General features: G+C 39.8%; 3 protein-coding genes, 1 long non-coding RNA gene and 1 pseudogene across 4 annotated transcripts; 2 read left to right on the top strand and 3 right to left on the bottom strand.

Moving 5' to 3' along the window:
• The first annotated feature begins 999 nt into the window (after window positions 1–999).
• On the top strand, window positions 1,000–2,738 carry LOC103979720 (cytochrome b561 and DOMON domain-containing protein At3g61750). The gene is made up of 4 exons (XM_009395908.3): window positions 1,000–1,376; window positions 1,489–1,885; window positions 1,960–2,255; window positions 2,339–2,738. The coding sequence occupies exons 1-4, from the start codon at window positions 1,215–1,217 to the stop codon at window positions 2,606–2,608; spliced, it is 1,125 nt and encodes a 374-aa protein (XP_009394183.2). The 5' UTR covers window positions 1,000–1,214; the 3' UTR covers window positions 2,609–2,738.
• Window positions 2,739–3,450: 712 nt separating this feature from the next.
• Window positions 3,451–4,115, bottom strand: LOC135638365 (uncharacterized). The gene is made up of 2 exons (XR_010496599.1): window positions 3,825–4,115; window positions 3,451–3,690 (listed from the first exon to the last, which is right to left on the bottom strand). It is a non-coding gene; the product is annotated as an uncharacterized LOC135638365 (long non-coding RNA).
• Window positions 4,116–4,618: 503 nt separating this feature from the next.
• Window positions 4,619–5,415, bottom strand: LOC135639208 (large ribosomal subunit protein eL27-like; annotated as a pseudogene).
• Window positions 5,416–6,767: 1,352 nt separating this feature from the next.
• On the top strand, window positions 6,768–10,809 carry LOC135635211 (uncharacterized). The gene is made up of 9 exons (XM_065146142.1): window positions 6,768–7,062; window positions 7,571–7,647; window positions 8,765–8,993; window positions 9,177–9,331; window positions 9,434–9,479; window positions 9,575–9,666; window positions 9,820–9,916; window positions 10,226–10,282; window positions 10,482–10,809. Exons 1-9 carry the CDS (start codon window positions 6,895–6,897, stop codon window positions 10,602–10,604), a joined length of 1,044 nt encoding a protein of 347 aa, XP_065002214.1. The 5' UTR covers window positions 6,768–6,894; the 3' UTR covers window positions 10,605–10,809.
• A 198-nt stretch (window positions 10,810–11,007) lies between these two features.
• LOC135635214 (uncharacterized) lies at window positions 11,008–14,405 on the bottom strand. Its single transcript, XM_065146155.1, has 4 exons — window positions 14,066–14,405; window positions 13,398–13,505; window positions 13,226–13,296; window positions 11,008–11,611 (listed from the first exon to the last, which is right to left on the bottom strand). Exons 1-4 carry the CDS (start codon window positions 14,216–14,218, stop codon window positions 11,377–11,379), a joined length of 567 nt encoding a protein of 188 aa, XP_065002227.1. The 5' UTR covers window positions 14,219–14,405; the 3' UTR covers window positions 11,008–11,376.
• Window positions 14,406–14,911: the final 506 nt, after the last annotated feature.

Raw genomic sequence — 14,911 nt, 5'->3', positions numbered from 1 at the left:
ATCAGTTTCCTTGTGATATCGTAATTTCACTTTGGTTTTTACATCTTATGTTTGATTATTTAAGACTTGGCGATGTATATAAGGATAACATTTAATAGAAAATCTATCATCAAATAATTTTCATTCAATACGTAATCATCATATACGAGATAAAAAGAAAAGATGAATGTCACCTTCACCTATCAATTCGCATGCGCAAAGATAAACGATTATGGATTACCCCATTGTCATCCTATTGGACAAGAGGTCGAGAGACTATTGAAAATGGTTAGAGGTTACATATTCGTAAAATATTTTATCCCTTTATAACTATGTATAAAAGTTTATATTCAATAAAATAAAATTATATATATATATATATTTATTTATTTATAACTTGTGTTGATACTCATATGTTTGGGATTACTAACTTAGGTATTAGAAGGATCGGATTAAAGAATTTTTTTCGACCTTCATCTTCATACAGGTGACGCATCGGAAGCTCAACGTTCTGACATTGAAGGCACTACGAATAATATTGGATATATGGATTCGAACCCTATTGACATTGAATTATTCATTTATTTCAAGCTAAATTTAAATCGAACTTGAACAATTCGATTATGGTTCACGATAACATAAATTAACAATTTATGACTTCAAGAATATATGTGGTTCAATTTTGATTCCCAAAATTTAAGAATCATAATCATCAGCTTCAAAATCAAAATCATCGATTCCATAATCAGAGTATATATATATATATATATAAGCGTACTACGAGGACAAGCTTGTCGCAATGTGTTGGGAGGTGATCGCCGACTTCTTACTCCACTCTAACTTTAATGAGGTTGATATATGAACCAAAATCCACCTTACACAGCAAGCAAATCAATTCGGCAAATCCCAACATCGTCACAGATTTCCGGCGCTACACCAAATCCTCAAGTAAATACCAATCCGATCCATGCCTCTCTCGATTCATCTCTTTTAGAGTCATCCAAACTCACCCACTCTCACTCATTGCTTACCTCCCTTTTCTCTTTCTGTGTCAGGTTCCAATTGACAGCCGAACCAACTCACAAGGACTCGTCATCCAACTCTCTGGTTGTAAAGGCAACTGCAGCAGTTCGAGCGCTCTCTCTCTCCTTCTTCTTCTTCCTCTTCTCCTTCTTCTTCTTCTATCCTTCTTGCCTCCCATTGTCGTCATCTCTGTTAGCACCAACCTACAGTATATGCCAGCCATGGCGCATGTTTCACCCGCCTTCATCTTCTTCGCGCTGGCGCTAGTCGTCGTCGGTGCGCAGCCGGACAGCTGCAGCTCACGACTCCCTGCTGCTCTCAGCAACTTCACAGGTCTCTCATGCAGGCCCATCTGGAACAACTTCGTCCTCAGAGTATGGCCTATGCTCACCTAATCCCATGTTTGAAACAGGTTTATAGATTCTGGAAAGAGGATAAACCTTATCGGATCCCTTCTCTTTTGTGTTCTCGTTCTGGCCCTTGCAGTACTCTCAGGACCAACAGAATGTTCTCAGCGTCGTGCTATCTACCACATACACCGTGGGTTGGATCGGAATGGGATTCTCCATGGACGGGAGGATGGTCGGCTCCAGTGCCATGGTGGGTTGGATAGGCAAAACCGGCATCCCCCACATCAAGCAGTACTATCTGCGTGGACAGTCTGCTTCAGACGTCGTGGTAGATCAAGGCCAGCTGCTGTCCACCGCGGTCGCACCGAGAGTCGTCGTGCATCGTGCCAAGATATATCTTGCCTTTCAATTGAAGTTTACAGCTCCATTGGCTCAGCAGCATCTGCTCTTCGCCATTGGGACATCGATTCCGGTCCATAATCACCTGAAGAAACATGCGGATAAGACCTCTATCTCCTTCGACTTCTCTACAGGTTTGCCGCTCCACCACCGTCCTCCTTCTCTCTCTGCTCGTTCATGCATCCTAAACAGCAGGCTTCTTTTACAGGCGGCAGTTCATCGTCTTCCTCCTCCTCTTCCTACCTGTACGAGCTGAAAAGGACACATGGAGTGCTGGCCATATTTGGGTGGGGTGTGCTGGCACCGATAGGGGCGATCGTGGCAAGATACTGCAAGCAGTGGGATCCATTGTGGTACTACCTTCACGCGATCATCCAATTCATCGGGTTCATGATCGGTCTCGCGGCCGTGGTGGCCGGAAAGCTACTCTACGATGAGCTGCATGCCAGCGTCCACTCTCACAGGGGCATCGGCATTTTTGTGCTGGTGCTCGCTATTCTTCAGGTCCGCAAGCTCAGCCTTTCTCTTTTCTCGGCAGACAAATCCATTCGAACCTTGAATTGTCTCACCTCCGTTTGGTACGACAGGTGATAGCCTTCTTCGTGCGGCCCGACCGAGACTCCAAGATCCGCAGGTACTGGAACTGGTACCACCACTGGGTGGGGAGGCTTGCTCTGTTCTTTGCGGCGGTCAACATTGTTGTGGGTATCCGAGTAGCAGATGCGGGGACTTCATGGAAGGTTGGCTATGGCTTCAACCTTGCGATCCTCCTGATTGCAATCATCGTTCTGGAGCTGCTGCGGTGGACAGGAAGGTCCAGGGAAGCTGTCACCGCACCACCGCTACAGATGCAATAGCCGGATGATGAATGGAATGGATTTGCGACGTGAAGTTTGTCACTGTTGTAATCCCTATGAGCTATTGCAGTGTTGTTTGTGGTCGCAGACTCCTATATATAATTAATTGCATGCTAAATATTCTGGCTCCTGTATCATTCTCATGCTCGATCGAAGTCGAAGGAGCATGACATGGTCTAATTAACTTCATTACAAGAAAAGAACACTCGATCACGAGGGAGATCCAAACTATGGCATGCAAATGTTCTTCCCCTGTTCTACCGCAAGCAACTGTCTAAAGCTGCAGAAAGAACCATGAAGATTAACAACATGAAGGCACTGATCACACCTGACGGATCGCTCTCTCAATTCTCTATTTGATCAACTTCAGACAACAAGAAGAACCAACCATTTCTTTTATATGCATTTTTTTTTCCTTGTGACGATATTTCTTAGCTGAGTAGAGTAGTCCTTTATATGTTGGAAAGCTTTATTGAAAGAAAAAATAACACACTCATATATATATATATATATATATATATATATATATATATATATATCACAAAATCACTAATTCAGCACGTGATGTCTAATGCAGCGTCTTTCATCAGTAGGGAAAATGGATGAATTATTTTACTTTCATAATTATAAGATATCAACAAAAATTAAAAAAAAAAAGACAGAAACTGCGATGCTACGAGGGTTCATGTGCACGATTGCTTCAGCAATATAATTATATTTTCCAAGCGCGCTAGGAATTATTTTTTCTTCAGCAATCGATATGAGAATAAAAGTATTCCAAGATGAGTTCAACATCACAAGAGGGATTTTCTATCAATCCACCTAGGTAGCACTATCATTGCTTGTTTGATGCAAGATGAATCATCCAATTAACAATCTAATGACACTTACAAATATATAATTCCCACACATATATACACAATTTCCCCTAAAAGAAATTAATAGAGAATGTTTCAATACAAGGTAAAAGCGAAGCAATCGATCGTAGGGGATCTGTAGATAATATACGCTTCGCCTTCATCAGTTCAAATTAGGTATTCCACACATCCAAGCCCTACCCTCATCCGACGAATCCCAAGAAGCTGAAGCCAAGAACCATTGCGCGTACGAACAAAAATCATCATCAGCGGAAAGAAACCACCGAGAGGTGCACCAAGAAAAGAAGATCGTCACCAGAGGAGGCAGAGGAGGCAGAGGAGGGGCGGTGGTGGCTGACCTGAGGGATCGCGTGACGGCCCGCTTCGAGATGGCGCGGAAGAAGAGGTTGGCCGAGTGGAGGAAGACCACCACGCCGGCGCATCCCAAGATTAACAACTCCAACATCTCGGTGGTCTTGACCTTCTTCTTCTTCTTCTTCTCGTCTCCCTCTCGCGGATTTGGAGAAAGGAAGGAAGAAAGAGACAACGACGGGGAGGCCTTGAGACCGTTCGAGCAACGAAAGAGAGAGCGAGGTGGGGTTTGTTAGGCCGGTGGGTTTATTTAACGGGCCGAGGCCGTTGAGGAGACAGCGGAGCCCACCTTCCCTTCCGTAATTATTCTTCGTCAAAACTAATCTTGATTGCTCCTTAGGTCAGTAATTTATGTTTTTACCCGTTTAAATTTACATTTAGCAACGAATCAAAATGATTGGTAACAATTAATGGGAATATATTTTGTACTTCAATTTTTTTTTAAACCTATTAACCTTATTTGAACTTATTACCAACTTCATGTATTAGTCAAATATATAAATGAATGCATTAGACGTATTTTCCATCGCACGTATCATCTCAAAGGTGTGCTCGACGGCCCTCAATATTGTTAATTTGATTGTATTAGCATTCAAGTAGGGCCATAGTTTGGAGTCGAACTATGTTTGGGTACTACTACATCATATTTGACGATTCAGAAGCCCACAGGCTCGGTAAGCATTCGGACTGCAAATTTTACCCAATTAGTTCGAATAACAAAGAAAGCAGTGACATTCCTAAAATAGGCGAAACGAAATGCAACAATTATAACTCAAATACAAATAAAATGGCATTCCATCGATAGATCAGATCGGTTCGGTCTTCGAATGAATAAAAAATGATGAACTAATACATATTAAACCATAAGAACTCGCAGGTCTCGACAAACGAAAATAGCAACTCTAGGGATCGAACTAAGGAAGGCTAGATGGGTTTAGAACCTGAGCTTCGTAAAGAACCACCGGTTCTTGCCGGTCTTGAAGCGCTCCTCGAGGCGACGACCTTCTTATCGCGGGACTGGAGAGAGTCAAGGGTGACCGCGTCCTTGAGATCGACGTCGAGTGTGTAGCGGGTGGGCATGATGTGGCTGAAGTTGACCAGCTTCAGGAACGCCTTAACGCGCGACTTGTTAGCCGTCTTCTTCGCCGAGTGCTTACGGATCACCTTCTTCGGGTACTTGGCGATGCCGGCCACCAAGCAGTGCCCATAGGCCCGATCCCGCGTGCCCTCGTCGAAGGCCCGCACGATCACCGCCTTCCGGCCAGCGAACCGGCCCTGCAGAACGATCACCGCCTTGTTCGGCTTCAGAAATTTCACCACGGTCCTCGTCTCCCCCTCCTTCCTCTCCAGACGGGGCTGACCGATCCGAAGCCGCTCTCTTCGCCGCCGCTTGGAACCCTAGGGAGACAAGGAGAACGGCTTTTATATGGAGCGCGAGAACGGTTGGCGCCGGAGAACAGTCGACGTTCGACTCAGGTTTGATTTGGGTAGGCGGTGGAGGTAATTGATTTGGGTAGGCGGTGAAGTTACCTCCTAAGTATTGATCACTATGTGATGATCGTTCTCTCCACCTCTCATCTCCTCACCCCACGACCCCACTTTGGTTGCTACAAAAACGGGATTCAGTAACCCTGTTAAATGAGTATAACATTATTATACTAATGTCTTAATTGGCTTGAGACCATACATACGTCTCATAAATATTATAAATAATTTTTATTAAAATAATTTATGCCTGTTAAAATATATTATGATTATCCGATTAAAATGTCAATTCAATTCAAATCCAATCGATATCTTATTTTATGCCTATCTCAACTTAGTGGCGAAATAGATTGAATCCACGCGATTTGAGATGTGTTGGATCTTGTAAGAATTATATTGATATTGTAAGAATTATATCAAATTAGTTTTAAAGATATGAAGTTGATTGAATATCGAATCTTTAAATATTATATGTAATAAGACTTGAGTAATAAGAGTTGAGAATAAATCAGAAAAGTATTTTATAGTAGAGTTGTAGGGCTAATAAATACCCCAGCTTGTATGGAGTAACAATAAAGGTGATAAAAAATTCTATGTTTTTAAAGTTGAAAATCTCTTCATAAAGTTTAGAGACCAATGCTAACGAAAAATGTGAGGGAAGCGTTGTAAAAAGGGGTTGTAAAGGTTCTCTCCTGAACTTGTCAAAAGGAAAATCGAGTTGTAAGGATAGTTGATCTTTGCCCATTGAAGGAAAATCGTTAGTGGATGATGATAGCCTCGACGGAAGAGGAATCGGTAGAGTGGATGTAGGTCATAACGATCGAACCCCTATAAAAAAGTGTAATATCACATTAAATTCAAAAGGGTGTAATGTGATTATAAATATTATTATAACATCTAAGAGATAACATTGTATCGATCAACGGGTGTTGGAGTTACTTTGTAGTGTTATGATACTAAGAAATCTTATTATTTATATTATTTTATATTATAAACAATATAATGATGTCATTATTATTTATATTAATATGAAAAAATTAACTATGATTAGATTTAGTTTATTATAGAGAGAGATTTACTAGAATTAGTGAGAATTGGGGTAGGTTTTATATGAGATGTGAATCTAAGGCTATGTGTGGTATGAGTTGTTCACCCACTACCCATTTGTCCAACCTAAATCTCAAATCCAAGCAACTGTTCCATCGGAGTCTCATGTTAGATTTGGAGTTAGTAGGCAACTTTTACTTCGCAATGCTCGGAATTTTAGAATGTCTTCACTTTTAGTCGATCAAATTGATCATTTCAGCTGTTCTAATATTATTTCTTCAGCACCGATCATTCGTGTTTGCGTGCTATTTTAATCTCGATTGGGTTATAGTAACAAAAAAATTGGCTTTAATTTTAATTAACTTATTGCGGAAAATATTTAATACATCGTTTCGGCGATACGGAAAAAAAACCCGCCTATTTATAAACCGTCGGTGCCGCATTCTCTCCGAGGAAGGGAAGAGGAGAGTTCTCTGTTTTCTTGCTCCAAAGCTCCGATCTTTCTGAGGAAACTTTGCGGGAGGAATGGCGGATTCCTCTCTTTCCCCTCGGCCCAGTCACTTCCTGTTGGGATCGTCGACGTTGGACGAATCGTACAGGCCGCTGCCTTCGCTTTACCTTGCATTCCTGGTGATTTGGGCCCTCTCCGCCTTCTCCTGGATCGTCAACACCTGGAGGAACCGGTTTGTCCAGGTTCGTCGGATTATTTTCTTTCGTTTCAGCAAAAAAAGATTCCTTCTTTTAGGACTGCCCTGTTGCTGTCAATGTCTAGGAGTATTTCTGATGAGTGTTTTCCGTTGTTTGGTGCTCGATTTTTCGTTCGGTAAAGGGAATGTGATTTATTATGTTTTGTATAAGAATTTGTTGACTTCCAATGATTCAGTCGAGGAATTGGGTATTGCGCAAAGTGAGTTTTCTATGTTTAAGAGGAACTCGGTCCCTTTTTTGGAATTCGAAATTGAAGTTCAAGCTCTTTGCGCAGAAAATGCTAAAGATTTGCAATCGCATGAAATGATATAGAAGAAAAAAAAGAATTGCAATTGTACTTTTTCTGGGAACTGTAACTGCGTACATATATAGGTATTCAAAATAAAAGAATGCTAGCGTGTTTGTTTGACGACAACGCTGCCTATTAGCTCTTTTAGGGTTTCCTAGAACAGTAATTTTTTATGATAATTTTTCCTGATTTTTATTACGGCAGACAAACAAACTGCAGTGGATGTTGGCTTCTGTTCCGCTTGTTAAGGCTCTGCAGCTGGCCCTTTCATGTTCATTTTGGTGAGTTACAGAGGCAAGTTTCCCATTGCCGGTTATTACAATCTTTCTAGCTATCTTTGTCTTGGATTATTCCTTTTGAGCTTTGTAATATTATTCAAAATTTGCCTGTTTGATGGGTAGGGATCCTTTATCTCAAGCTGGGGTTATCCCCTACATCCCATGATGATTATGGGTCAATATTGCATTATTCCTTAGATCTATTCTGCAGCTAATTAAGATGGTCCTACTTATTTACATGTAACGACTATTATGTAAGAGTTTTGGACATGTTGAAATTATGCTTTCAAAAATAAAAGAGATGCATTTGACCTTCTGTCTTTCATCTTATAATGTCCTAAGTTTCAGTTAGTTTGGAGCGAGAATAATTTGTTGATGATGTTTTCAGTTTGAGCTTTCAGAATACTGTAGATGCAGTTCATGCACAAGAACAGCATCTACAGACAGGTTCTGATTTTGTGTAACATCCAATTGGTTGTTTACAACTTTACATAATGCTTGCTGCAGTATATGTTTTGATAAGAGGAGTGCATCTTAATGAACATATTTAAGTTCACTTTAGAAGGTGTTGGTCATGACCAATTCTTCTTGGACATTGTCAGGAACATTATAAAACAAAGATGTGTATCTGGTCTTAACCTTAATTTCCTGCCAAGTTAATACATTTATGCATACATATGAATTTGCCATTATATGATCCATAAGAGTTTGAGAATTGACCTTTTATCTAAACCTAATGTTCGCCTTTTTAATGAAGTGAAAAAGAAGTTGCTTGATGAAATCTAGGTTGTTGATTGGAAAGGTAAACTAATCCGATTGCGCTATGGCATCACACTGTTCTGTTGGTTCATCGGTCCCTCCCAGTTATCTTTGTCGTGTGCCAGTTTCCTGTTAAGTCAAATCGAATAGAGAAAATCAGGTTACTCTAATTAGTAAATAGTACCAGCCTTTTTATTATGTCCATCTGTCTCTGCATAGAATTTGCAAAAAGAGGAAAGAACTACCAGCGGAAATGATGATGTCCAACATATTTCATGTTTAACACTCCATGTAAAGTTTGGCTTTGTCATATTGAATGAAGATCTTCTCGTGAGCATTAACGTTTGAGTGTTTCATGCAGGTATTCTTGCATAAACCTTCAAATATGTTCGTTGTGGATGTCCTTTGGGGTGTATGTAACTGGAATACTCTTTCAAACATCCTCTTTTGTCTCATTTATGCTCATCTCTCATGGTTATTGCATCATCTATGAGCGCCTTTTGGTACGTGAACGACGTATAACTGCTGCATTGGGTTGTATACTCTACCTGACCCTTGTTGGCTATAAAACTGCTGTGCCATATTTCACAGTTAAGTATCCTTGTCACAATCTAGTGGATCAAAGACTTAACTTTCATTAGTGAGGATCTAGTAATAGTTTGAACTTTGAACTACCACATCTGACAATTAATTGTGATAGTTTGTTTTTCTTGTTTATTTATGTTGATGACCGAATTTGTATTCGAAAGTTTACTAAGTGGAATGCAATACAGGTATTTCTTGTGCTGGCTTACTCTTTATCATTCTACATGATCTTCCACCACATCTCCCACAGTATGTTAGTTCTACGCGAACAGTTGATTTTTATCGAGGGCGAAGATACCCACACAATGCACAATGCATTATATGCTAAGTACATTATGTTCAAGTATGTCTTACGACTCCAAAGTGTTTTTGGCTTTCTGATGTCTGTAAAACAAGCAGTTGACATGTTTTTTGGTACTTCCTCCTACTGCATCTGCCTCACCAGGAAATTTCAAGGTGCAATGCAATTAGTAGCCATGGCAGAAGTTCTGGTATGAGCTGCCAAACTTTTAACTTTTGACCAGCTATTTGCTGATATCAGACTTGGAAGTTTTTATCACAAACAGCATACCTCTTGAAACTTCAGATTTATATGAATGTTGATGAGGCACTGGATACCTACTGGTTTCGCTTGTTGGTACGCGAGTGGGCACAAGTTTGCATCTTCCTGTACATCGGGTAGGTTGAACTTGTATACCTGTGCTTAACTTGCATTCCGCAAGATATTTAAGTCGTTATTTTACATGCTGAAATTCCTAACGTGCGTTTAACAACGGGAGCCTTCAAGATAATTACTAGTGTGTGTAACTTGGGTTTTACTGAGATTTGCAGGTGGACTTTTAGAACACAGGAAGTGTCACCACATTTCTCTGTTATGCCTGCCTTGAAGTCAAAAAAAGAGATGGTTTTGCCTCCTGTATATAGCATAGTATGTTCCTCTTCTTGGATATACACTACAGTACCAGCTTATTGGTTAAGCATGTTACTAGATATTGTAATTTTATGAATAATTGCATACTTTAGCTCATGTAAATTTCTTTTCAAAGCCCTATATAGGATCTGTAAATGCTAAAAGGCCAAAACATTAATAGTCTGTCAAAGTTCTGAAGTGTTGCATGTGGAGAAATCAACTGTTTGGGAATTTATTTTTCTTCTAGAATTGAAACTATTGTACTTTAGTTTGTTATTTTCCTCAATTTCTTATGCAACCCTTTGCACTAAGTGATAAATTGTGCAGGAAATGAATGCTGCTGACTTCAATGACTTGGCTTCTCAACAATTGCATGTTGGTGTGGTAAGTGAGACAACTAGTTCCTAACTTTAGACTGTCATCTTTCAATAATATCTTAAATAAACTCCTCATGCAATTCCTGTTTCCATTCATTTTTTTCTGTTACTTTCATCCAGATCACTTCATGTAGCATAGGATACATGCAGATAATTTTTGCTTTGCTTATTCTCAATTATAGAAGTTTGACTTTGTCAACATGCAGCCAACTTCTTTTCCTTATTCCAACTGTGGAAATTCCTTTAAGCCACTGGTGGTAATAGTTCAAAATCCGCACTGCAGAAGCACTTCGCAAGATCAGCCTCCAGTAGTGCTATTAGACAAGTAAGAGTTTAACTTAAAGGGAAAGAAAGATCTTTATCAACAGTCACTGACTAGGTGATACATCCAGTTTAATGCTATCGACAAAAGCTTGTATATTATTTTGGTCTTTTGACTTTTTACAAGTGCAAGGGATTTGACCCACAAAATTAGGATCATGCATGTAAGATAAAACTTGTGAAAAGTATATTCTTGAATGATAGAAAATACATCTCCACGATACATCACATTGTGTTCTTCGACCATCATGATCCATTTGCTCACTTGCTGTGAATAGGAAAATCTTCAGAGCAGAGGATTGCATACCACCTTTCCTTAAAAGTAAAGATAACAGCAAAAACATTCTGTTCTGACATCTAAATGATACTTCCAAACACTATGAATTATGACAGAAGTTTATTGCATCAACATGAGCCAATAAACATAACTTCTTATTGGAAATGATTATAGTTTCTCTACAGAAAACCAGGGGACATGATAATTGATCCATAATGCTTCCCTATCTCTTTTAGGGCTTATCCGATGCACGAGGCTTCCACCAATACGGGATCTGAGAAGGGTCAATTTACACAACCTTATCTTTAAATACTTAAAGAGACTGTTTTCATGACTCGAATCTTGATCTCTCAAATCGTAAAGGAACAACCTTACCATTGTACCAAGGCTCACTGTCGCTTCCCTACCTCTTTTGATAGGCTTTTTTTTACCCTAGAGCTACAATTTAGAACAGGGATCATACATTTGAAATCGGCTACAATCAGCAAGCTGGCATAACTATTTTATGCTTTTGATCTTTTCAATTTTACTTCCAACTTTTCATCATTGCTATAGTTGATCCTTTTCTTTGATCTGGGATCTACACTCTTTGATGCCTTCAGCTCTTGTGAGGTTGCTGGCCTCTCTTGTTTGGTGGATTTGATTGGAGTTCTCATTCGTAGTTGCTGCTGCCTCTTTTGCTTTCTCTCATATGCTTTCTTTGCTCTTTCAGGAGATAGCAAACCATGTTCCATCATCCTACATGTTCAGATGGAACAGCACATAATCATATTAAGCTGATGAATATCAACTAACGTAAAAGGAACATAATTCATGTCCTTTAATTGAAGATAACATAGTACATCTTCTAGTATAAAAAACAGGGGGAGCTACTCATATTGAGAACAGAAAATCCAAACAGGTTAGTAAGAAAATCCAATTTAGACAATCCTATTGGTTCATTGTATGGCTACATAGTAAAAAAAAATAACTAAAGCTGATCACCACTGAATTCTAGAAGCAACTGAAAACACTATGATTGCAAGAAAAAAATGAATTGTTGCTTTTCAGTGCTAAATACCGTAAAAGCCAAAGCAACCTGGAGAGTTATGAAGCCCTCAAACTTTTTATTTTCTTCTATAACATCTGACTAAGAAATTAATCAACCAGCATTTGCCTGTAAATTATAGCATGACACTGGAACATCATTCTTTCAACTGTTGTTGAGTTATCATTAGAACAGAGTCAAACCTAAGCCTAAATTTAAACCGAAAAAATTAAGGATTCAGCAGTTTATTGACTTGGTAAGTTAAAAAGGTCAAGTACTTCATGAGGGTGCTGCCATCAAGATCTTTGTGCAATTATGTATGTGTTTCACTTGTTATTATTCCCAGAGAATGTTTCCACAAAGAGTGGCTGTGATCATGGTTTTCAAAATTTGGTCTCTGTGCCTCGACTGACATCACTGGTTATAGGTTATCTCCTCAGCCGGTACTTGCCAAAAGAAAACAGAATTTACTAGAGTTAACTGAAAGAAATCAAAATCGATGAGTTATAAACCAGATTACAAATCCAGACCAAAACTTATCATTGTAGATTGTACACTTCACCAATGGTAAAAACAACAACGATTCCTAAATGAATATTTTTTACCTTTGGTCTTATGGCGAAGTTAGAATTATTTCCTAAAAATAATCTAAGAAGGATTGTACAAGTAGAAGATATATGCTGTTAGAAAGGATAATAAGTGTGAAGGTAATAGGAGAAAGATCAATACAATATGCTACTCATCAAACTAAACACAACCAAAGTTTTGTTAGATGCAGAAATAGATAAAAACTTCCATATTTTTCAAGTTTTACAGAGAACATATACATATATTTTGCAACAATATATAATCTGCTGACTGTTTGAAACTTTTAGAGTTGATGACATAAATTGATTCATGTCTCCCACAGAGCCTTTTTCCAAGTCTTACTCATATAAGATCAGTGACCGATTTTAATTGTTGATACTTTATCAACCAATTGGAGCATTCAAACTACCCCACCCACAGTGTTGAATGAAGATCCGGTTCCGACATTTAGCCATCGCTGCCAGGAAACTTCAACTCTCTTAAATGGACATAAAGGATGTTTGAAGAAATCATCTAAGATATCGTACGAGTCCTAGTTCAAGAATTTAACAAAAAATACGATGGATGGATCTTTATAACATTCAGCAAATCGACAAGGCCCATCCTCCAAATATCCTCAAAGGGCAAGTAGGATATCAACCGAGAACAGAAAAGGAAAGAAAACTAACTCAACTTTGTTTAAATTTGTCACGTTATAACAGATACATGAACATTACATCGAACTGGGAAGAACTTACCAAGATTCTGCCATTTCGCTTGACGGAATTTGCTCTAATAAGGATTCGTAGAACATCCTCAAGGGTTCTCTCTGACAAAAACCAATCAAGCACAGGGTGTGAAACCATTATATGACCTCACCAAACTCCACCAACCTATTCTAAGATGAAATATCTTTTACAAGTTAAATACCTCTTCAGGGATGTCATACTTCTGACCAGGCAAGGAATACACTTTCTTCTGAGCTTTCACTCTGCTTGTTTTAGTAACAGTATTTGATGAGCTTGTTATCTTCTTCCCCTACACATTTATCTCAAAATCAAATTCACAATAGAAAAGAAGCAACAAGATTAAAGATAATTCTACAATTTGCTTGCAAAGCATGGATCAAAGGATGTCAATCGTTTGCCTTTGCTCTAAAAATCTCAACAAGAAGCAGAAACGAAAGCAAGCAAAATGCTTGAGACCATCCAAAACCACTCCATCCACTCTAATAGAACATGGAAGAACAGAAACCAAAACAATCCAATTCAAGATTGGCTTCTTAGAAGGCAAGGGAGATAAAACGACACAGCAAACTGAAAAGACAAAAGAATGCAGATAAGCCAAGAGATCAGAAAGTGTCTAGAATTCCACATAAATCAATCAGTTGTCACCTCCCAAATTCCGAACAAACAAATAAAAAGATCACGTTTTGGAGCCACAAATCAACTTTGATTGTAAGGGTTAGTCCACAAAATCGAATACCTTTGTCCAAACCTGGAAACTTCAGCACAATCTAACAAAACACTCTAATCCGCGAAGAAGCCGGAAACGACCAATCATTGTAATTCCCCCCACAAAATCGAACCTTTTCTTACCTCCGGTTTAATTACAACGTTGACGGGTTTCTTCTTAACGATCGAGACCGGTTTCCCAGATCCATCCACCTTCTTCTTCACTTCCGCCACGGCTGCCCCTTTCTCCTTCGCCGCTCCGCCGCCGCTCAACTTTATCGCTCCCGACGAAGTCATCGCTACCAATCCGACGCCACTGACAACGCTCTCGTCGACCTCTCCGCCGACCGAGAAGGAATGAGAAACAAATCCGAATTTGCGGTCGGAGAGCAACTGAGAGGCTCAGACAAGTGCCTCTTCCCTGGAGCTCGGCGCCGCCTCGGAGGAGATGCAACCAAAGGATATGAACCCAGCAGCGCTAGATTGCGCGCGACGTGGTGACAAGATGTTAACGTGCGCCGATTGGGCGTGCGAGAGGGTAGTTTGGTCATATCACACGTTGCCGAATATAGGCTTCTTTTAATGGTCTCTTATCCGTATCGAAAGTACGTGGGCGGCAATTGGATCTTCCGGTTGAAACACCAACCAGGAAATAGACGCTTCCTAGTGGTCCATACTCAAGTTGTACAGTGAATGTCACCTCACGTCCGTCGCCATCAACGAATGATAATTCGCGATTTCCTGTCTGCTGAATGGGCTGAGACCCAGGAGATGCGTGCTTCCGTGGGAGAAAGATGGGTACGGATTCAGTCTGACCCGGATCCGAGTACTTACGGGTTGAATCTATTTCACATTTAAAGGCTTCGGACCAATTACGAGAATTACCAACTGCGACCTTATATGGGCTCGGATCTGCTTGTTTGGGCTTCAACTCAAGCTGTTAATGGCCCGTAACGAAGATTAGACCCAGACCATTCATCTCAAATCATT

This window comes from Musa acuminata, chromosome BXJ1-3 (genome assembly GCF_036884655.1).
Source record: "Musa acuminata AAA Group cultivar baxijiao chromosome BXJ1-3, Cavendish_Baxijiao_AAA, whole genome shotgun sequence".
Taxonomy (NCBI): Eukaryota; Viridiplantae; Streptophyta; class Magnoliopsida; order Zingiberales; family Musaceae; genus Musa; species Musa acuminata.
Note: the sequence above shows the minus strand (reverse complement) of the source record. Positions and strands in the feature narration are given on the sequence as shown.

Excerpts from the sequence above, each read along its gene's own strand:
- LOC103979720 (XM_009395908.3), top strand. The coding sequence starts at position 1,215 with ATGCCAGCCATGGCGCATGTTTCACCCGCCTTCATCTTCTTCGCGCTG. Across the intron at positions 1,886-1,959 it reads CTCCTTCGACTTCTCTACAG|GCGGCAGTTCATCGTCTTCC; the intron begins GTTTGCCGCTCC and ends CTTCTTTTACAG. Across the intron at positions 2,256-2,338 it reads TGGTGCTCGCTATTCTTCAG|GTGATAGCCTTCTTCGTGCG; the intron begins GTCCGCAAGCTC and ends TTGGTACGACAG.
- LOC135635211 (XM_065146142.1), top strand. The coding sequence starts at position 6,895 with ATGGCGGATTCCTCTCTTTCCCCTCGGCCCAGTCACTTCCTGTTGGGA. Across the intron at positions 9,332-9,433 it reads GCTAAGTACATTATGTTCAA|GAAATTTCAAGGTGCAATGC; the intron begins GTATGTCTTACG and ends CTGCCTCACCAG. Across the intron at positions 10,283-10,481 it reads AACAATTGCATGTTGGTGTG|CCAACTTCTTTTCCTTATTC; the intron begins GTAAGTGAGACA and ends GTCAACATGCAG.
- LOC135635214 (XM_065146155.1), bottom strand. The coding sequence starts at position 14,218 with ATGACTTCGTCGGGAGCGATAAAGTTGAGCGGCGGCGGAGCGGCGAAG. Across the intron at positions 13,297-13,397 it reads AGTATGACATCCCTGAAGAG|AGAGAACCCTTGAGGATGTT; the intron begins GTATTTAACTTG and ends GGTTTTTGTCAG. Across the intron at positions 11,612-13,225 it reads AGCGAAATGGCAGAATCTTG|GATGATGGAACATGGTTTGC; the intron begins GTAAGTTCTTCC and ends CTGAACATGTAG.